Consider the following 22,330-nt stretch of genomic DNA (forward strand, 5'->3'; position numbering starts at 1 on the left):
AAGGAAAATCTAACATAAAATTATCTCTGCTGTTTAAGTAACTATCCCCCCCCTCTTTAGTGTGCAGTGTGCTCTGTGTTATCCATTAACTAGACCCCCTCAGAGGAATGCTTACTCGTTCCCCGCCCCGGAAGGAAAAAAAAGCAATTTCCTCCTGGCACCAGCAAGGTTTCTTTTAGGAAATAACATTCCTTTCTCAATCCCGTAAGGAGACACGATGACTCACTACTCACCTTGTTGGACTATGTAAACTGTCAATATGCTACTCTGATGCATAACCCTTTGTCTCAAAAACTTAAATAACTGTACTTTGACCGCTAATAGGCAGAACAGTCCTCAGAGCCTTCTGAAAGACTATTTCTCCCAGATATAATCCTCAGGTTGGCTCGAATGAAATTTTCCATTTCTTTCTTAGATTGTGTATTGATTAATTTTTCATCAACATTCGTCACCCAGCTCCTTCAGCTGGTCCCACTCTAGGCCACTGCTTCTGCATTATTTCTGAACATCTACACTGTGCTGCATGTGTGCCGTGCACTCTTCTGAGCAGCCTCGTCACTGCGGTGTCTATTAGAATCACCTAAGGAACTTTTCAATTGTACATTCCTAGGTGTTTCCCCAGATCTACAGTGTCAGACCTTCCCAGGGGAAAGGGCCACATGGGTTTGATTTTGTCTTTTGACTTCTGGGAACTAGCTCCCTAGATGATTTTGCTGCTCACCATTTCTCTCACAACTTTTTGCTCCCCCTCTTTAAACAAACTCTCTGGGAGTAAAAAAAAAACAAACCTGATTTGCAAGACTAGCTGATTTCTGCAGGGGGTGTAAAACTTCTACCATCGCCAATTTCAAGCTACTAACAAGGCTTAACAAATCACTTGCAAAATTGCTGAATAGTTAACAATGGGCTCTCACAAGCCATTAAGAGATAACTCTAGTATAACCAAGACCCCACACTCCTTTTCCCCACTGGTTAAGAACCACTACATTACAAGAAAATATAGGATCATAAACAAAAAACATTTATCAAATAGAACACCATTAATGGTTTGTATTGTAGCAGCTAACTGCTTAAAGCCACCTTATGCAGATAACTCTTGGAGCAAATTTGGTAGTACACTTGGACAGAGATTAGGCTGCCCAGACAGGCAGTGAGGACAACCGGCTTCTTGCCATGTCCAAACAGTAGGACATCACCACAAGATGTCACTCTAATACTCACTTATTTATGTCTATGGAAATCTCAGGGAAGAGTCGTCTCCGTTGTTAAAAGACTGGCATTCTTAACTTTCATTATTATGATGTGACATCATATTTGTTGTTCATTACTTGAAAGCAACCTCCTACATGTGTTTTTTTCTCATAAGAGAGATTGATAATTTGCAGAAAGGTAGGAGACAGGGCAGAGGCATTCTGGAATCACAAAACTTTGATATAGCACAAGACTTCGGTATACTAGCCTGGGACACTTGAACAAGACTCAACCTCCCCCAGCCTCACAGTCCTCATCTGGAAAATGCAGAAAAATACTTGTAACTTCCATCTCACAGCCTGGGAGTAAGTCATTTCAGTTGGCATGCACTAAATGCCCACCCTGTGCCAAACTCTGCACTGGGCCCAGAGAAAACCAGGATGAAGAAGTTGAAGTTCTTGCCCCTACGAAGCTGAAGTCTAACCTCAGAGACAAATACTCAAACAGGAGAATATGGGAGAGTGGCCAGTAGACACACAGGTTTCCACACTTCAGTGTGTATGTTATCTGACATTCTCTAATACCTTGACAAAATTTCTTCAAGTGTAGTAGCTTTTTTGTTGGGAAATAAATTAACTGTCAGTCAATATTTCAGTTCTAAGAGGCCTCTCCAACCCTGGTCCCTCCTCCATGCAAACTGCTCTGGAGGAACACCATGGTTGAGAAGGAAATAGAAACAGTTAGAATGTTCTCAGAATGCGTGTAGCAGACACACACACTCCACCAGAGGGATGAGCATGAACACATCGGCTCACGGAAACAAAGTCTGACGGCAGAGGTCCCTCTGGGCATGGTTTCACTAGGAGGTCACTCTGTCAACAGGGCAACCAGCTCTTTCTGAGATTCTCTGAGTTCCACACTCCTTGGTGGGTCAGCTTCAAGGTGGCTTCCTTCCTGGTGACAAACGATGCCACAGCAGCACCACCCCCCAATCTCAAGTCAACCTTCCAAGCAAAAGGCCTGTGTGTCACTCTGTGGGGTGGGGACATGGACAGACGGACAACTGAGGTCACACGCTCACTCCCAGTCAATCATTGTGGCCAGGCAGACAGACTGCTCTGATTGGCTTAGCCTAGGTCACAGGCTCCATGGTTGGTGCTAGAGTAGGGAAGGAGTCAGCCCTGGGTCACACCTGATGCCCACATAGAAACTGGGAGCTGTGGCTGAGGGATGAGGGGAAATGGAGGCATCAACTATGGGTTGCACATGGGGAATGCTGGGTAGACCTGAGTGTGACTCGTGCTTTGGGGGAGGGACAGGGGCTACAGGTAGGGTTCATGACCTGCTCTTCAAACACTCCTCTCCTCCTCTTCCTGTACGAGCACTGTCATCATAGAGAGAATTCTTCAGTTTTTCTGCCCAAGAAATATACACTTAGAAGCTGGCCATTCTGCTCACCCCTCTACCTGTGGGGAGTGGGAGGGGGCTGTGATCTCAGACAGAGACCATTAGTTGCCATCCCTTCCTCACACACTTCAGTCCTATTCCTCCCCTACTTAGCATTTCCAAGTCTCAAAACTTTTTCCATCCTGCAAGACAGTAGGTTGCCCTTTGCACATTTCAGACTGCAGCCTTCCTGCATCCACTTCCCTTCTTCCAGAATCAAGTAGAAATCTCTAGCTTCCTGCAGTGCCCCTACTATCCTCATTTACAGTGGATCATACATCTATATTCCTCTACCATCACTTTAGTGAAGCTTAGGAGGATGAGGAGATAAACACACGTGGTTAGACATCTTAAGCTGAAAGTCACTGACCCATATTTTTCTACCAAAATTAAATCTCGTCTCATGCCTGTGGTTGGCTTAAGTAAATTCGTCAGAGATTAAGTGATTCATGCCTTCACAGCACCTGCCAAACAGGGCGTGCTTTTGGAGATGACCAGGTGATGAGGGCTCAGAAGCTGTGACTGTGGAGACAGGAGAAACTGCTGAGGATGTGGAGAGTGAGGAAGAAAAGATCTGAGTGGTGGGGAGGCAGACACAGGCATGGTTTTTCAGAGATCTTCAAGACCAGCAAGTGGCACTATTCACCTGCAGCACTAATTTACGGCCTGTGTGATCTGGGCACATAATTTTCTCCTCTATTTCCCTCTCTGTATCTCGTCAGGCTTTTAGTATTAGCATTAAGTGAAGGTCTTTGGGTTGCAAGCAACAGAAATGATGCTGGCTAATTAAGCAAAAGTTAGGTTGAAGCAGCAGTATACATGAAGACATCAGGTCGGGAGAAACTTTGACAACATAAGGATGTAGACCCCTCTGAAAGAATTCACATTCCAGAAAAAAATGTATACACTGTGCTGGCCAAATGAAATTTGCCCACTGGCACCAACAGCCCCCAGGCCTCCAGTCTGCAACTGTCTCTGTGGCAAAGAACCCAGGCTCCTGCATAGCACCAAGGCCCTGCCAGCCCCAGAGGGACTCAAACCCCAGGCTAGAAGCCCAATTCTAGGAAACAAGGAAGGACTAGACGGCAAGGCATTAGGTGATAAAGACCATGTTTGGTTCTTTCCCAAGGCTGCAACCCCCAACACAGGGCCCAGGACAGAGGCAGGCTCACAGAATGCCCTCAAATCAGGACTCTTTGGCTCAGGGATATGTGATAGTCCATCAGATTACACAGCTCACCAATGTCTGATCCCACAGACAACTACTCATGGGCCCCATTAGGAGGTGAGGATAGGAGAAGAGGCAGGAAAGACCTTCTTCTAGGCAGACAATCGTTCACCAGCTGAAATCTCAAAAGACTTGACAGCTTCTCCCTCAGTCCCAAAGCCACAAAATGGCCTCCACTCCTAGCTCTTCTCCATTTACAACTTTCCAATACACCACCTCCACGTTCCTACCCCCAGGAACCCTGAGGCCTTGTCTCATGACCAATGTGGCTGTCCACTGGATCCTCCCCTACCTGCGTGTGATCCTGAGGGAACAGCTACATGCTGGTCATCTCTCAAGTCTCCAGTTCTAGGCTGACCCATAGTAGATGCCTGCCAAGTGCTTAATGGTTGCTAGATTGAATGTTTGCTTCCACCTCCTGTAGTCCCTGACCCCTGCCTCCATTGAGAACCTAATGCCCAAGGTAATGGGACCTTTGGGTGGTGATCTTTGGGAGTGCACAGCTCTCACAGATGGGATCACTGCCTTTATAAAAGAGGCCCCAGAGATACCCCTCATCCCTTCCACCGTGTCAGAACACAGGAAAATGTCAGCAGTTTGCAACCCGGAAGAGGGCCTTCACCAGAACCTGGCCATGCTGGCACCCTGATCTTGGACTTCCAGCCTCCAGAACTGTAAGAAATAAATTTTTGTTGTTTATAGGCCACCCGGTCTGGGTATTTTGCTTCAGCAGCCTCAACTAAAGCAACCATGTGTACCCCTCTGTAAATAATCATGACCTAGGCCAGGAGACCTGGGCTCAACCACTGACATGGCCCCCTCCATCCTGGTCCCCAGTTTCCCCATCCCTACAGGAGGGAGAGAACCTAAAGGACTTTCCGCTTCCTCCAGCATCCTCCAGATTCAGTGGCTCTTTGTGGCTCTGTAAAAATTGCTACAATTTTGTCAGGGGATTAAAGGAGGAGAGCCACTGATGGGTAGAAATGGCCCCTAACATTCATGGCTGTACCTTTGAAGGGGGCAGGCATTGTGAGGGGTGGTTAGTGAGGTGGTCAAAGAATGATGAGGCTGTGGGCAGGAGACCATCAGGGGCAGAAACAGGAGACAGAAATCAGACATTAAGTTGAGCCTCCCACCTACATTTAACTATGTGACCCACACTAGCCCCTTAATCTTAGCCTTGCTAGTCCTTTAATCTGAGCCTGTTTACCCTTTGGTCCATGGGTGAGCAAGCAATGTGTCTGTTGGATTGGGTTTTGAACCCCAAAGAGCTACTGGAACAGGAGGCTACTCTGGGCTCTACAATGACATCACCCCCGTGAGAGGAGCCAGTGAGCCTCCTCACCTCCCTGCTGTTCCTGACCTTGAAGAGCACAAGGTGCTGATCTGTCTAAGCCCAACTCCCCACCACTTCTGCTATCAGTCTACAGCAAGAAATCCAGACTAGACAGGAGCCATCGCACCTTAAAATTTTATGTGAAATTCTGTAAATGTGTATAGAGTGGCCCATCAGGACACCGCCGCTCAGCACTTGCTGTAGATGGCTGCACTGCCCCGCTCCTCAAACTCTTCCTTGCTGACCCAGAGCTGCTGGAAGGCCTGCAGGGAGGCCAGGATGGAGCCGCCGGTCCACACGGAGGTCTTCCTCTCAGGAGCAGCAGCCACCGTGGGGCTGTCCCCGGGGCAGAGGAGGCTCAGCTCCCTCTGGAAGCGCTCCGGGAAGCCATCCAGCATGGTGCAGCCGCCACACAGCAGCACGTTGGCAGCCATCTCCTCCCTGAAGCCCGCTTCCTGGCAGCGGTCCAGGCAAGCGGCTGTGAGCGCGGGGAGACTGGGCTGGTTGCTGCCCACCAGGGTGGGCTTGAAGAGCATCTCGGCACATTGGAAGCGTTCCTGGCCGATGGTAATGAGCTTGCCATCTGGGAGCTCGTAGTCCACACGCAGCTCCTCCAAGGACAGGCCAAGCTCCTCCTCGGGCTCGAGTGCCGAGTAGCAGCACTTCTTCTTGATGTGCTCGATGATGTGCAGGTGGTTGGCCGTGAACTTGTGGCCGGCCTGGTTGAGCAGCTGCAGCAGGTAGTTGGTGAGGTCACCACCAGCGTAGTCGGCACGACTCGTCAGGCCTGGCAGCACGTCCCCTTCTGAGATTGGCACCACGTGTGAGACACCGTGCCCACTCTCCACCACCAGCCCAGAGGTCTTGCCGTAGGAGTAGATGGACAACAACGACTGCGACGTCACGTGCATGGCAGGGATACCAAAGGTCTCGAACATGAGCTCCGCGTACTTCTCCCGGTTGCTGCTGGGGCTGAGCGGGGAGTCGGAGACCAGGACAGCGTGCTCCTCAGGGAGGATCTTCATGGCCGTGTGGAAGATGTACTCCCAGATGCTCTGGACACAGTCCCAGTCCACCACAATGCCGTATTTTAGCGGGTTAATCAGCTTCAGAGGCGCCTCCATGTTGAGCAGCTCGTGGCCCACGTAGGTCTCCTTGCAAGTGTCACCTGCGTCAGCTGCCTCGGAGCAGCGCTTGCCCACAGTGGAGGAGATGAAGTAGGTGGGCCTCGGCTCACCTGCATAGCCACACTTACAGTACTGGGAGCCCAGGTCAATGATGAGTGCCTTGATCTTGCGCACCTTCTTGGGCTTCATCTTCAGCTGAGTGGCCGAACTTGTGTCCCGGATGCCAGCAGCAGGACCTGGCAGTGGGCCTGCCTCTCCAGGGTCACCCTGAGCCGTGCCCATAGGCATGGGGCTAGGGCTGTTCCTCGTCGCCATCTGCCTGCCTTGCTCCCCTTTCTCACATCCACATCCTAGAGCTCCGTGGGGAGAAATAAGAGGGTCCATCTCCAGCAGTGCCTTGGCAACCCCATGGGATTGTGATGTCACTGAGGGCTGGTCCATTCTGGCAGCCCAGGGAGGGCTTGGTCTTGGCAGGCTCTTGCCTGTCACACCCCCCCACCCCCATCCACCTAACTCGACTTTGCTCTAGGACAGATCAGGTGGCCAGCACAGTTTTGGAAATCCAAACACACTTGGGTCTCAGAGGTTTCTGCTCCCTCCCCTTACAACCTCGCTTCTAATCCCCCCATTCACTAGCTGGACACCTTTTCCTCCTCAGCTTCTTGGCTGAGAGGGTGATAAATATCTGAGCCCCTACAGTAAGCCAAGCATTGTACCAGGCACCCCACATGGTACTTCAGAATCCTGGGAGGTAGGCAGAACTGAGGAAATCAAGGCTCAGAATGCAAATGAGTTGCCCCAAAACAAACAGCTCTCGGAGTGTTTGTACTTTAACCCAAGTTCATCTAACTCCAATGCGCCTTAAAGAGTGTGAGGGCCCTAACAACAGAAACCTGGCCACAAGCAGTGCCCAGTCTAGTTGGGAAGAAGACAAATGGATGCAGAATTTTCAGGTGGATGTCTACTGGGAGAACAGAACTGCACAAAGGTGGGAGGGAGTCTGAAGGTTCTCCACAGACACGAAGCCCAAGTGGAGTACAGAAAGATCCACGCGTATTTGTCAAGTAGCTGAGACGAGGGAAAGGCATCCTAAGCAGGGAGCACAGCCCGAGCAAAGGCTCAGAGGGACGCACGGGGTTGGGGGGGGGGGAGCTTCCAGTAGTTAAGGTGTTTGGAAAAACAGATGAGGCTAGAGAGGTCATGAAGCCAAGAAGGGAGGGCCTCAAATGCTACAGGTAAGAGCTTGGAATAAACTGACGACAGTTGGGGAACCAATGAAGCCTTTAAGCAGGGGAGTGATCAGATTTGGCTTCTAGGCCCAAATCTTACAAAGATTTGTGTTTAGCTATAATACAGAGAGACAAGACTCTGAGACCTGAAAGGAGGACACTGAAGAAATTCTTGTAAGACTTGAAGATGGCCTAAGCTAGGGGTGTGATGTGGAAGAGAGGAAGGGACGGCTTCTTAAGAAATATAGATAGTAGAGTTTAATTGGTTGGTTCTCAACTATCCTCAATTCAATCCAAGCTCTTATTCTGGCATTTGAGGTCCTTTCTCATACGCCTTCGTGACGTCTCTAGCCTCAAGCATTACATTTATTTACATCAGATGATTAGAATAGATGTGGAGAGTGAGGGAGAGGGAAGGATGAATCCCTTTCCTCTGCCCAAGCAAAGAAAGATGGCCTGTCATCCAGAACAATCAAATTCATCAGGTTCCCATAGGGTCCTCCACGCCAAACTGGCCCCCCTCAAAAAAAAAAAAGGGCAGATATGGGCTTTGGTGGTTCATAAAGAAACAGGAGAAATAGGGGAAGAGAAACAACCAGGGCTGAGGAAGTTTTCTGGGAGAATTAAGAAGAGCACAAGTAGTTGAGGGATTGGTGACATGGATAGGCACGGTTGGCTGGATATTCTTGGGTGAGCTATGCACCTGAGAACCTGAATGCTCTCATCAGTGGGAATTTAAGGTCTAATTTCATTGTCAACCCCAATGACCTGGATGAAGGAGGAGTATGTGCACAAATGTGTGTCCAAAATTATTCCTCTGCAGGTTGCCCTAAAGAATAAATGGGATAGAAGTGCTTGGCAGTAATCGGTCACCATAGCAGTAATCGGTCACCATAGCAGTAATCGGTCCTGCTAATACCTAAATCAGATGGTGTCAACTCTCTGCTCAAGGCTCTCTAGTACTGTCTGACCTCACAGCGAGTCAGAGCCACAGTCCCAGCCAGGGCCCATGAGGTGCGCACTCCCTCCCTCGCTCCTCCCATCTCACAGACTGTCGCTTGCTCTCTCCACTGCAGCCACACTGCTCTTGGGATCCTCTAGCCCAGAGGTCGGCAAACTTTTCCTGTAAAGAGCCAGAAAATCAATACTCATTTCCAGCTTTGCAAGCCATACAGTATTTATTGCAATGACTCAACTCTGCGGTTGTAGCACAAAAGCAGCCACAATGTGTGAGTGAACGAGCGTGGCTGTGTTCCAATAAAACTGTAGTATAAAACAGGCCGCAGGCCTGAGTTTGCAGACCCCTGATCTAACCCATAGTCATCTGCACCTGCTGCTCCCCGATACACACGTGGCACTCTCCCTTATCTCAAGTGTCACCTTCTCAGGGAGCTCTGCCCAAGCGCATTAACACGGCCACTCTCCCCTTCCCTGCTTTGCTTTTCTCTTTTGTCCTTAAGATCTCCTAACACATATTTATTTTGGTTATTTTGTCTCTCCCCAAGCTCCACTGACTAGAACATTAACTATACAAGGGCAGAGATTTTTGTCGGTTTTTTTTTCACTGCTGCCTGCCTTGCACATAGCAAGCACTCAATAAATAGCGACTGATTGGATAAACCAGGTTATTACAAAATTTATAAAAAAAAGTAAGTCACCCGCAAATAAAATAATGCCACTTGGCAGCAACATGGATGGACCTGGAGATCGTCATACTAAGTGAAGTCAGCAAGAAAGAGAAAAATACCACATGATATCACTTATATGTGGAATCCTAAAAAATGAAATGAATTTATTTACAAAAGAGAAACAGACTCACAGACATAGAAAACAAACATGGTTACTGGAGGGGAAAGGGAGTGGGAAGGGATAAACTGGGAGTTTGAGATTTCCAAATACTAACTACTATATACAAAATAAACAAGTTTATACTGTATATAGCACAGGGAACTATATTCAGTATCCTATAGTGACCTATAATGAAAAAGAATGAAAACAAATATATGTATGTGTATGTATGACTGAAGCATTGTGCTGCACACCAGAAATTGACACAACATTGTAATCTGACTATACTTCAATTAAAAAAAAAGTAAGTCATCTCAAAAACACTATCCCGAATCTACCTTAACACAGGACAAAGGTTCCAGGTATCCAGAAAGCCCTGGGTCACTGGATTATGTCATAATCAGTGATGTCATCATTGGAGAAATTCTCCAGTTGCCCTCTGATTTAAGCCTTTCAGGCCTTGAAGCTGGTGGAATTGAGGAACTTTCTGAGAGCAAGATGGCTCTCGAGAGCGTGTGGGCTCCACAGACAGCAATCATAGGCGATGGGCCTTCTAAGAAAGTAGGTGAACAGTACTCCCTGCAGACACAGGTCCTCCAGACTGCCTCCTTAAAGGAAGGCCCAGCAAAACGGGCGGTGTGGGTTCGCCATAACCGTTCGGAGCCAGAAGAACCTACTACATCAACAGGGGTCAAGGAGATGCCCAAGTTAGCAGTGACCAAAGCAGTGGTCGTGGACCTTGGCACTGGCTACTGTAAGTGTGGCTTTGCTGGGCTGCCAAAGCCCACCCACAGGATCTCATCCACAGTGGGCAAGCCCTACATGGAGACCGCCAAAACTGGGGACAATCGCAAGGAGACATTCGTGGGGCATGAGCTTGTCAGCCCAGATGTTCGTCTCAAGTTAATTAATCCTCTGCGACATGGCATCATCGTGGACTGGGATTCAGTGCAGGATATCTGGGACTATCTCTTCCATCAAGAGATGCAGATTGCCCCTGAGGAGCACGCGGTCTTGGTTTCAGACCCACCCCTGAGCCCACACACCAACAGGGAGAAGTATGCTGAAATGCTGTTTGAAACCTTCAGAACTCCCGCGATGCACATCGCCTACCAGTCCCGCCTGTCCATGTACTCCTACGGAAGGACCTCCGGCCTCGTCGTGGAGGTCGGCCATGGTGTGTCCTATGTAGTCCCCATCTACGAGGGTTATCCTTTGCCCAGCATCACCGGACGGCTGGACTATGCAGGTTCTGACCTGACAGCCTACTTGATGGCCCTGATGAACAACTCAGGGAAATGCTTCACTGAGGACCAGCTGGGCATTGTGGAGGACATCAAGAAGAAATGCTGCTTCGTGGCCCTGGACCCCATTGAAGAGAAGAAAGTCCCAACTACTGAGCATGCGATCCAGTACACCCTGCCGGATGGGCAGCAGATATACCTATGCCAGGAAAGGTTCCTCTGCTCAGAGATGTTCTTCAAGCCTTCTCTGATCAAGTCCATGCAGCTGGGCCTCCACACCCAGACAGTGTCCTGCCTGAACAAGTGTGACGTTGCCCTCAAACGGGACCTCATGGGGAACATCCTGCTCTGCGGGGGGACAACTATGCTCAGCGGCTTCCCCAACCGTCTGCAGAAGGAGCTAAGCAGCATGTGTCCCAATGACACCCCTCAGGTAAACGTGTTGCCTGAAAGAGATACGGCAGTGTGGACAGGTGGCTCCATCCTGGCATCACTTCAGGGCTTCCAACCACTGTGGGTCCACCGCTCTGAGTACGAGGAACACGGGCCTTTCTTCCTCTACAGAAGGTGCTTCTGAACTCCAATAAAGCATGGTCACTGTGGTTGCCATGCATCAGCTTTGCTGGGTGAGCACCCGTCCCAAAACACAGGGAGCTAAAACAGCATGTTCACTCCTACAGTATTAAACGATCCTCATGTTTCCCTCCACAGTGTGTTTCTCTATTTCCTGACGCAGTAACAACTTCATACATGCAGCATCGGTCTTAAAATATACACTTGCCAAAACAGTGGGGTGGGGGTGATGAGGAGGACAGGAATAATGACTATGGACCAAGAAAACATGCATTACATGTTGACTGCTTAAGTTTTCGGGGGAGAAACTACCTCTAAAATTATTCTGTCCCTTATTGCCCATGTTAGGAATTATGGTATTATTACACTCTGCTTGAAAGGAGTGTGATAAAGACAGATCAGCTAGAGTAAAATGTTGCGGCATGTAAGAAGATTGCTCTCAATAAACACCAACAGGAAGTATACTGTAAGGGTTCAGTGTCCCACGAAGCAGCAGCAACTCTGAAGGCTTAGAAAGAACTGACGAAGATGTCTGACCCCTCCTTTAACCGTACTTTCTTTTAGTTCCAATAGTCACTTATGTCTCAGTACCAGTTCTTACCAAGCCATCATGATGACTGGCTGCTGAAACCTGGTGTATTATGAGCAAGATATGCGTGTCTTAAGGGGAAAACTCTTTAGAGAATAGGTGCTATATAGATTTTCCCTTTTAAAAAAAGGGGAAGACTTATCTTGGGTTATCAGCACTAAGGTCATGAAGATGCAACCCACGGCCATTCTCCAGACACTTTAAGCATCAGCTGCTCATCTCCAACCAGACTGGATTCTCTATCAACCTGCAGGGTATACAATTGGAGTTTGGAATGGCTCAGGATAAAAGCTGCCGGTTCTGGGCGGATGGTGTGGGTTTGTTGGGGGGCTGCCCATGCTGGTCATTCTAACCCAACTGAGGAACCAAAGAAATATAAAAACCCTCATGGCCAGGGAAGCCCTTCCAGGGCCCAGCATGTTCTGCGTATTCCTGCAGGGAAGTTTTAATTGGAACCCTGATTTTTTATAACAGTCCCCAATACATTCTCTGTCCTGTCTCCAACACTGGCAGGCAGCATAAAATAGTGAAAAGAACATGGGCTTTGGACTCTGATTTGAAACTGTTTTGCTACCAAATAGCTGTGTGACCCAAGCCTACTCACCTATAAAACTGAATTCAAATGCCTACCTCACACAGCTGACGTAAAAAAACCAGAGATAAACATCTGAATACCAGTGTGTAGCCTCCAGGAGGTGATCACAAGAGTTGTTAGCTAGTTTTATCTTGTAGACTCCTACCTCTTATACAGGGGCCCAAATGTCCTACTATGATCCTGAGCCACATGTACACCCAAAGGCATGCTGAAGCACAGGATTGCTATGGCAACCCTACCATCCCCAGGGAGAAGCCCTACAGAGCCACCCTTGTACCCTCCAGGTTTGCCTAGACAGCCCTGAAAGACCTCAGTGTCTGACTCTGAATCCGGGCCTGGTGAGTAAGCACAGCAGGCTGGCACCAGCACGGTGGAGCAGGGAGGTAAAGGCAGCCACAGAAGGGCTTAGTCAGCAAGGACTAAGCCTTACCCTAGGGGATCAGGGTCAGCTAGGAGTTGGGCACACTAGTTTGAAAGAGGTATGTCTTGTTCACCTCAGTTTCTGCCCAAACCACTCTACTGTCAGCACTCTATGAACAGTCTCTGATGGGCAGGTTGAAGTTTAGTTCATTCTTAAGCTTTGGACCTCTTTGGCAGGGAGGTAAAGCCTATGGGACCCCCTCCTCAGGATAATAGTTTTAAATACATAAAATAAAATACGTAGGATTACAGAAATATACTATCTTCAGATTCCTTAAGGGCCTATGAACCCCAAGTCAAGAATTCCCCAAAAGGTGTGGGTCTTGATGAAGGGGAGGCATGGGAGGTGGTTCTGGAGAACGGGAATCTCCAGGCCATCCTAGGACTAAATGTTATAGTGCATTTTAAAATGAAAAACACCAGGGGGGTGGGTAAAGCTCAGTGGTAGAGTGCATGCTTAGCATGCACAAGGTCCTGGGTTCAATCACCAGTACCTCCATTAAAAATGGAGAATAAAAAATAAAAAAATAAAGTGAAAAACACCAATATAAGGCTGAACAACTATGTAATCTCCTTCAAAGTACTTTTATGAATTATCTCACTTGATCTATATAAATTGCCCTTGCAGAAAAAAAAGAATCATCCTCATACGTTTTTTTAAAAAAAAAAAAAAGATGAATAGTTTCTAGTAAGCCTTTGGAAGTCATCTTAGCCCAGTAGTTCTCAACTGGGGACAACTTTGGCCCCCAGGGGACATTTGGCAATGTTTAAAGATATTTCTGGTACCTACAGGAGTAGGGGGTATGTAGTACTGGCATCTAGTGGGTAGAAGCCATGGATATTGCTAAACATCCTACAGGACACAGGACACCCCCTTAGAACAAAGAATGATATAACCCAAAATATCAACAGTGCCAAGGCTGAGAAACCCAGCTTAGTCCAGTGGCACACAAGGTTGGAGAAAAGCAAGATTTAGTGAGATTACAAGATCTTGTCCAAGGACACTAAGATGGGTGAACCCATGACCTTGTTCTTTCCGTATACCAGAAGGACATCTGTTGGTCTTGAAGTTGCTGGGACTTCAGAACCAGTAAGAGTAATGGTGGCATGCTGTAGGCATGAAGCACAGGGAAGGGCTAAGGGAGCAGAGAGGACACAGGAGTCAAGAGCAGGCTTTCAGTGTTGCCAAACGTCATATTACCTCTGGCTTGTCTACAGATCTTACATATTTATCGTTACTTAGCTTCTAAGATACTCATCTTCACCACAGTTACTAATAAATTAGACAAACAAAAAAGGGCAATCAAAGGCTTGCAAAGGCCTGTGCAGGGGTGCTTCTAGTGAAGTAAAGAAGATTATGGGCCAGCACAGGAGGAGGAAAAAAAGCTAATTTTGCTTCCCAAACTTGTAGTCACCTTAAATTACTCAGAGTTTTCAGTTTCAATTATTTTTAAAAGTACCCTTTTCAGTTATGGCCATGTAAAATCCCTCAGACGTATGCATGTGTGTGTACAGACACACATAAATGTGTGTATATGTGAAAAATAAACTTACTTTAAAATATGTGGCAATGCTAAGAAATTACACCAAGATATATACTCATAACAACATAATAAAAACATTAGCTCCTGCCTCAGGTATTTTAAAAAATGTAAATTTAAAATGCACTTTGTAGAGACAGTCCTCTCCAAGTTTCTTCTCGATGTCTAGGGCATCCGAGCAAAGCTGACTTAATGGAACCAACAAAATAACTGAGGCTTTTAGCTTCCTGAAGCATGAATTTGCTTTGCGACAGAGCTCAAATCTGGGGGAAGAATTACATACTCTTCTCTAGAACTTGACAGAATCTTTCCCCAAAATTAAGCATTCATCATTGCCAGCAGTTTCTCCTTTTACCATCCACTGTATTTTTCCTCATGAATTCTTCCTGACTCTGCCTTCAATTGGGAAGGTCTGCTCCCACCTGCTTCTTCTCTAAATGAACAAAATTCCATGTTGCTCAGATGAGAGACAGAGTAATTGATAGTAATTTATATTCATACAAATTCTTTCTTGCTGCTTCAATACATGATTTCAAGGAAACTAAACATCCATGAAAAGTCACACCATTATCAACAGACACATTTACTTCTATTTCCAACCCATCAGCATGGGTCCCTTTACTGTTACCCAGAGCAAGAGCACTGTAATATATTAAAATGTCATGTTAAGTTACCATGCCAAAGAGTAGTCACAAAGCACTTTCTGCCTTTCAGTGTTGGGCACTTAAATCTGGGTATGAGTCAAAAAGTTGATTCCTGCAAAGCAGGTTAGATCTTTTTTCCTACTATTTCGTGAAAATTTTCAGACACACAGAAAGTTGAATTACACAGTGAACACACCCAGATTCTACAGTTTACATTTGCTATATAAGGGAAGTCTTCTTTAGTTACAATTCTGGGTATATTTATACTCTGAGGACCAAAAGCAACACGTCCTGTTAGTTTATGTGCAGTAATAAAGGTCTGGTTCTGGTATTAAAAGCATGGAAGAAATTTTTAACCTTACCCAAGAATCAGCCACAAAACTGTTGTCAAAATGAACTGAGCTTTTTCTAGACTCACCAAAAAGAGAAAACGTTCTCATTTCTTCCAAAGAAAATAACTAAAAGACAGAAGTTTGTTAAGCATTATAAAGAAAAATAAATGAAACGGCCTGGATACTGACAAAAACATTATGTTAACAGCAGCAATATTTGAAGAAAAAGGAGTAACTTACAACTGTGCATGCCATATGACGCTCACTGTTCACCATACCAAATGTGCATGATACTGCTTCAGAAATTCTAATCTGCTCCCGCTCTAACACTGCAAACCTCTAGCAGAACATTCACAGGCAGTAAAAACAGGCTCTAAGAACACTGCAGTGAGAGGAGGCTCAAGCCAGTCATAACCGGAAGCACACGGGCTGGCAAGAAAGTACAAAATAACTGCTGTCCGCATAGGAAAGCTTAGAATTTCAAAGGGTATGTTTCGGTTTTTATTCTGCTTTAGCTCAAGGTGAAGAAGTCATTTAAATGATTATATCTGACCAAATGTTGAGAGCACTAATAGCCATGTTGCTTATACGTAGTGCTCTCAAGGAACATGAAACAATTTAAAAACATTATTTTACTTCTTCACACTTTTGAGGTGGAAGTCATGAGACATTATTCCCAATTAACTGAGGCATAAATCAATTATGTGATTTGTCTAAGGTCCCATTATGAATCAGACCTGTAGCTGGGAATGAACTTAATCTTCTGATTACCATAAATACCAGAAATATGCTCTCAAATAGAACTAAATAAAAGAGCACTAATTTTTACAAAATGATGCTATATCGGTTAAAGCGTTAAGTCTTGCTAATGATTAAAATTACATGCAAAACAAAATAAAATAGAACTGCTTGGTGGTTGCTGTATAGAGCAGCTCTCTGCAATGCTAAGGTAGATGGTCTTACTCTTCCCAATTCACAACAGCCAGGCCTCGAGAAGCGAGGAGTGGAAGGAAAACAGCTTTCTCTGCCAGAGCCCTCCCAGCAGGGTCAGAGTCACTCTAGAAGGCTCAGTTTCCACTGGGTTCTTTTGTTGATCTTTGGTGGTATAAAAAGCTCAGCATCTGAAAGAAAGGAAAGGGAAATTGTGAAAGACACACTCTTTCTTGGTGGGAGCTGAGGCAGTAACTTTAAGCTAAAACTAGGTGATTGGGCTTTGCACTTGAAAGACGACCATCAGAACCAGAGTTAATGTTTCTGTTACTCTTGAAGTCCCTTGGTCAGAGCAAACAGCCTGGAGGCCCTGCCCTGAGAAGAGGAATTTTCCCTCAATTTCAGGCAGGTAGGAGCGTTGAAGAAAAAATGCCTACTGAGTGATTCAAAGTGGAATAATTTTATATATTTCAAATGGGAGGGGGTGCTGGTAGTGGTGGTCATGTAATAAATTTCATCAAACTATATACCCAAGATCTGTACATTTCACTATATGGGAAATTTACCTCAATTATAAGAGTAAAAAAGTGGTGGCATGTATTCAGTAAGTAAAGTTAATGGACAGAGAATACTTCATGATAAAAAATTCTACAAACACACTGATCAATAAAAATGTCCCTACTTAAAAAAATAAATAAATAAATGGCAGAAGCGGGGACGATTTGGGGAAAATTGCCACTGTTAGATAAAACTCCCAGGCCCTCTTTCAGTCAGTCTCTTATCTAAGTAGAAACCATATACAGGAAATAGACACATGAGAAAATATGTATATATAAAGATGTTCTTCCTCAGCATTATTCATGATAAACTTCTAACAGTACATCTGAGCCACAAAGACATCAAAAATTATTTACATGAATATTTCAAAATGTGTAAAAAATGTTCAAGAAAAAATGTTTTAAAAATATAATTTCTTTATACATAAATACATGCATGTATACACATGAGTAGAAATTACCAAGTTTTAATTCTCTTTGACATGCTTTGCTTTACAATCCAGATTTTCTCTACTAATCATATTAGTTTTACAATTTCACGTACAATTACTGCTCTCTACTCCCTCAAACAACAAAACTGTATAGACAAAAGACCACAAGAGGTTTTGCTTAGTTAAGAATATTGGAAAAGGCTACTTAAATAAATTCATTGTCAATAGGCCCCATAATTTCATGTTAAGTAGTGAAATTCAAGTTAAGACTTTGAATGAGACTAAAAAAAAACAAGTTATGAAAGTAGTTTATCTTATTTTTTAAATTTAGGCATAAATTTATACAGCTATATTTGACTCCTAGACTTAACTAAGAATAAACGCCAAATACTGACTTCTTGGCAAGAAAGAAATTATTCTGACAAACTGTGTGACAGCAGGACATGACATCTTTCAGATTTCCATGTTTGAATTTCACAACACAAAGAGAGTCATTTTACAAAAATACTTTGAGGGCTTTATCAATTTTTCCAAGGACTGCTCTTAATCCTTTGTAGTCAAATCATACTCATTTTAAGCAATTTTGTTATCAATCGTAAGAAGTCCAATTCAGCTATGATTTAAGCACTTCTGCAGTAACATTAATCCATTTTATGAAATCTTACGTTTCTGCAAGACTTGCAATCAAGCTGCATGATATTACATTGCACTGTAAACATGAAACAATCAGAAAATGCCCCATCAAGTCACTGGTCCCCCTCAAGGGGAATGTGTGAGTGTGCTTTACTACTATTGTCAGCTGGGAAGGGCCAGGTGAGGAGTATTTGAACAGGACTAATTTTGTGAGTAGCTCATCTGCTCATTTTTGAATTATGAGAATTTTTCTTTCCCTATATAATTTTATAACAACAGGGACATTGATAATACATACTCTAATAATGAGGAGTCTCAAAATTTTAAAGTCTTTGAGTCTTTAAGGCTCAGCTGGAAAATAGAAGTGCTCTTTGATGAAGCCCACCAGACTACCCCAGAGAAAAGTGGGACTGGACTTGACCTGAAGGTCAGCATCAAGCCAGCCATGAGGAAAACAGAGGGAAGAAATCACAACTGGATTAGACATGGTACCAAACTGCCTCAAGTCTAAGATGAATTTTTAACATCTCAGAAATAAGTGTATGTTTTGGGACTGATACCAAAAGCAGCTCGCCAGCCTCTGGGAAGAAGCGATACAGCAGTTACCTGTTTGGATATATGAGCTTAGCTGGAATGGAAGGTGATTAATTTATTCCTGGTAGCAGCATAAGCCATTAAAGTTAAACTTAATTTGACCCTCCGCTCCCCAAAGGCTACTTCGAATGTCATCAAAATGCTATCATGGTATAGCACTTAAATAAAATAATTTCAGAACGGTGGCTATCACATGCCAGAAAATGCTAACAGCAGTTGTAAAAAACTGCTAACTTTTCAAATCTAAAAAGGAGTTACCATGTTTGATTGATCCGCAAGAAGGGTAAATACCTGGGCACCAATTTGATATGTCAAAAGTTTTTTAACTAACTTTCAAAAGAAAGCCTTCGGGGCTTTTAACTTTGAGGAATACATAATCTAACTGATGAGAATCATTTCCCCCCAACAAACACACAAAACATTTTAGGTATAATTCAACAGGAAATGCAGATGAAATACTAATATTCTTTGGATTTATTTTCAAATTATACTGTCAATCCTATGGATGATTAAAAAGATCCAGATCTTAAGCAAGGATTATGTAAATGTCCCCAAGATATGATATGTAACTGCCAATAGTCAAAAATGAGGATTCAGAAGAATTCTTAAAATGTACATGCAAATTAGACTGTTTAGACTCAGACTTCAACTGTGATGTGACTGCATGAACAAGTGTTTACCGTTGTATTGACAAGTGTGTATGTAAAACAATTTTTTTTCATTATACATTTACATGGTGGATTTCCCATCCCTCCAGGTTCCCAACACTAGAAGCATGTTACTAAAGATGTAGTCTTAAAACTGAGGGAAAACTGTAGTGACTACCCAATCTCTCCTTACACTACTAACCTCAACACTTACAGAAAAGATACCCTACTGCCTAGTACTGTAATAATTAGGACAGAAAAAGTACTAACCAGGAACAGGAACTGAAGTCTTCTGTTGTTGATAAGAGGCCATGATACTATTTGCAGTAGAATTAGGACCTAGAACCTAAGTAGAAAGTAGACCAAATGAGCAAAGATTATTTTATACCTCTGATAACTGCAAATACCAAATCTCTACCAGCAGTAACTAGACTTTCATTTTCATTACAGTATCAATCACATACATGATTTTAATTCACCAGTTTCTCTAGTTTCAATTCAGACCTCTAAACCTCCTTTCTACCAGAAGATGATGGGAGAAGAACAGAAAAAGAAAAATTTCAATGATATATGCCTGGTCCTTTCCAAATGAGCAACATATACCCTGAGTGGAGACAGTAATAATAAGAGGTTACAGAATAAATAGAGCATCAGATTGTACTCAAAGATTTGTGGGAATTTTTACATTAAAACAAATATTTGCATATTATGGAAGACAATGCAAACTCTGCATACTCTTCAAGATAAAACGAAAAGACTTGACAGGAATTCCACAGCTGCATGAGCCTTAGCAGGCACATGCCAGGACCTTTGCTTCGCCTTCATTCAGCTGTGTGTGCATTCCCTCAGTGGCACTCTCTCAGCAGCAATGTCATGCGCTCAGAGCACCTCCATGTGATTCGTGGTATCAGGCACATATGCCATTACCATGCTTTACCAATCAGAGCAGAAATATAATTTTCCTGGTCATTTTTCCCTAGAAGACTCATAAGTTGGTGTCTTAGATGTTAACATGATCTGAATAGAAGGAGGAAGGGAGGGCATGGGGAGGCATTATACCCTGTTAGCTTTGAAACCACTATAGTTTTGAAGGTGATCATATTTCTTCTAAGAAATACCTATTATAGTATTCAAGTATTTGTGGGGACTAATTCTTAGTTGCTTTTATTTTTATGGTTTGTAAAATGTTTTTATATCTACCATCTTATCTAACCTTCAAAACATTCCAGTGAAATATACAAGGAGTCTCATCCCATTTATAACTGAGGGAGTCGAGACCCAGTAAGCTTATATCTCAAACCAGTGAGCTGATTACCAGTCACTCTCTCAGCTCCAAACCCATCCTTTTATACACTGTTCGTGATGCTAGGACTGGGAGCCTCAGAAAACACCCTCCTTGGACAGCTGGCTCCGTTATGCTCCAGCAATAGCAGACACCAAGGGGACAGGGCAAGGCTGGATGGAGGAAGGAGGAATTTGCTACTTCACTCACTTGCTTTCACCCAACAGTAGCTCTCTATCCTGCAGAAGCTATTCATTTCCAGTTTCTGTTTATTGCTACACACTGAGAACCAGCCTCATCCTGCCCTCTCAGAAATATCGGCACCAGCTGGCTGGCACCCCCTTCTCAGAGGTTCAAGAACCAGCTCTGCTGGGCCCCACCTCCAAGCTTCTAAATTCTAATAATTCCAAACGCTTCCTTTTGTTCCTTCAGACTTAAGGGCACAAGCTGCTGCCTACAGTTACTATCACAATCTTCCTTCTCTGTGCTCCCATTCTGCCTTTTCGGCCCTCCAGCACTTGTTTAACCAGTTTCGTATATTATATTCTCTCTGATTAAAATTATAGCTGCGATTTTTTTTTCCTTAATGGATCCTGACTGATACATCTGCCCTTCTGAATCAAAATCGAAACTGACAAAATGAAACTGAAAATGACAAGTCAAATTTACCATAAAACAAGAGGAAAAACAGTTGTCTGGGGTTCCTTTAAGGAACTCTAATCCCATCCATAACTCATAACAGGGAGGTAAGAGGCCAACTCTGATCCTAGCTTCCCCCATTTCCCACACCAATCTCATTTAAGGTGAGGCACAACCATCTGACTTTCCCATCTTCACCATGACAGCCTTTTCAAGCAGAAAGGAGAAAATAAACATAAACTCAACCACTAGTCACTGTATAGTCAAACAAAAAATCTTCTCACCAACAGCTTAAACTTAAGCCTAAGATAATTTAACTATAGCATAGTATGTTTTAAGAACACGAAAGTCTTTTGCTTTGACTATTAAGAGATTGTGAGTGTAATAACCTGTGAAAATGATGAAAAAATGCACATTCTGTCATTGAGGAAAACTTACAGGTATAGCTGAACTCTGCTGGGGGCTGAGAGTCCAAATTTCTGGAAGTGACCTTTCCATTAGCTGCAGAGTATCTTCAAAGGCCTTCTGTAATTCCCTTCCTTGCTCGTCAAACTCAAACAGAAAGAGCATCTTTAGGATATGGTGTATTTCATCTAAAGAGAAGAAATTTGTGAGAGAGGTAAATTGTGTTGCCAGCTCCATTGCTGGAATCATAACAGAGTTTCTTCCTCCCCCCCAAAAAAATACCTAATATCACACTACAGTTCCCATCTCCCACATTTTCTTTTTTCCCAAAAGCTGGAATAATTCAACACATCTACTATAGAAAGAAAACAAACACAATGGAGTCCAAGCAGAAGGCAGTGTCTCCACCATTCCTGTCCCAGTGCTAATCTTTCATAGCTCAGGCAGGTGGATGCCAATGAGAAAGGCCTCTAGGATACCGGCTGAGAAGTGCTTCAGGAACGTGCCCTGAAATAACACTTCCTTGCTGGAAGTTTTTGTCTTTCCTCAAGTTGGGAAAATTGTATCTTAATTATCTTACAAACTGCCTGTGCTACCCATTTACTATTTTTTAGGGGTCAGGCATCAACAGCATTGAGAATGTACCCTTCAATTTTTCTGTGCTCTGTATCACTTCACTCAACGCCTCCAAAAGGGCCAGATCCTCCAGGGGACTCCCTTCCTTGAGGCTGTGCTTCTTCCGCTCTGCTTTGCGCCGATTCTTAGATGACTTCCTGTTAGAAATTAGAGATGTTTGAAAAAGGGCTCTCTTTGTGCTGGACAGATTAAAATGAAAGTAACTACTGGCCACCAACTTTCTGGGAAATCAGAATATATACAGATGGTATTTGTATTTGGAGGAAAATGATGACCAGGTGTTATGACACATA

General features: G+C 44.3%; 3 protein-coding genes across 3 annotated transcripts in view; 1 reads left to right on the forward strand and 2 right to left on the reverse strand.

Moving 5' to 3' along the window:
• Nucleotides 1–5,320: 5,320 nt before the first annotated feature.
• Nucleotides 5,321–14,659, reverse strand: ACTL7B (actin like 7B). The gene has a single exon (XM_064490381.1). The coding sequence runs from the start codon at nucleotides 6,767–6,769 to the stop codon at nucleotides 5,390–5,392; it is 1,380 nt and encodes a 459-aa protein (XP_064346451.1). The 5' UTR covers nucleotides 6,770–14,659; the 3' UTR covers nucleotides 5,321–5,389.
• On the forward strand, nucleotides 9,770–11,297 carry ACTL7A (actin like 7A). Its single transcript, XM_010978707.3, has one exon. The coding sequence runs from the start codon at nucleotides 9,844–9,846 to the stop codon at nucleotides 11,164–11,166; it is 1,323 nt and encodes a 440-aa protein (XP_010977009.2). The 5' UTR covers nucleotides 9,770–9,843; the 3' UTR covers nucleotides 11,167–11,297.
• A 123-nt stretch (nucleotides 14,660–14,782) lies between the features above and the next one.
• Nucleotides 14,783–22,330, reverse strand: part of ELP1 (elongator acetyltransferase complex subunit 1) — a 52,915-nt gene continuing 45,367 nt past the window's right edge. Inside the window, exons 34-37 of the mRNA XM_010978708.3 lie at nucleotides 22,047–22,174; nucleotides 21,435–21,589; nucleotides 19,346–19,421; nucleotides 14,783–16,404 (exon numbers count right to left, since the gene is read on the reverse strand). Coding sequence (XP_010977010.2) covers nucleotides 16,337–16,404; nucleotides 19,346–19,421; nucleotides 21,435–21,589; nucleotides 22,047–22,174 — 427 coding nt within the window. The 3' untranslated portion in view covers nucleotides 14,783–16,336. The remainder of the gene's footprint in view (nucleotides 16,405–19,345; nucleotides 19,422–21,434; nucleotides 21,590–22,046; nucleotides 22,175–22,330) is intronic.

Source organism: Camelus dromedarius, chromosome 10 (assembly GCF_036321535.1).
Source record: "Camelus dromedarius isolate mCamDro1 chromosome 10, mCamDro1.pat, whole genome shotgun sequence".
In the NCBI taxonomy this organism is placed as follows: domain Eukaryota; kingdom Metazoa; phylum Chordata; class Mammalia; order Artiodactyla; family Camelidae; genus Camelus; species Camelus dromedarius.

Excerpts from the sequence above, each read along its gene's own strand:
- ACTL7B (XM_064490381.1), bottom strand. The coding sequence starts at position 6,769 with ATGGACCAGCCCTCAGTGACATCACAATCCCATGGGGTTGCCAAGGCA.
- ACTL7A (XM_010978707.3), top strand. The coding sequence starts at position 9,844 with ATGGCTCTCGAGAGCGTGTGGGCTCCACAGACAGCAATCATAGGCGAT.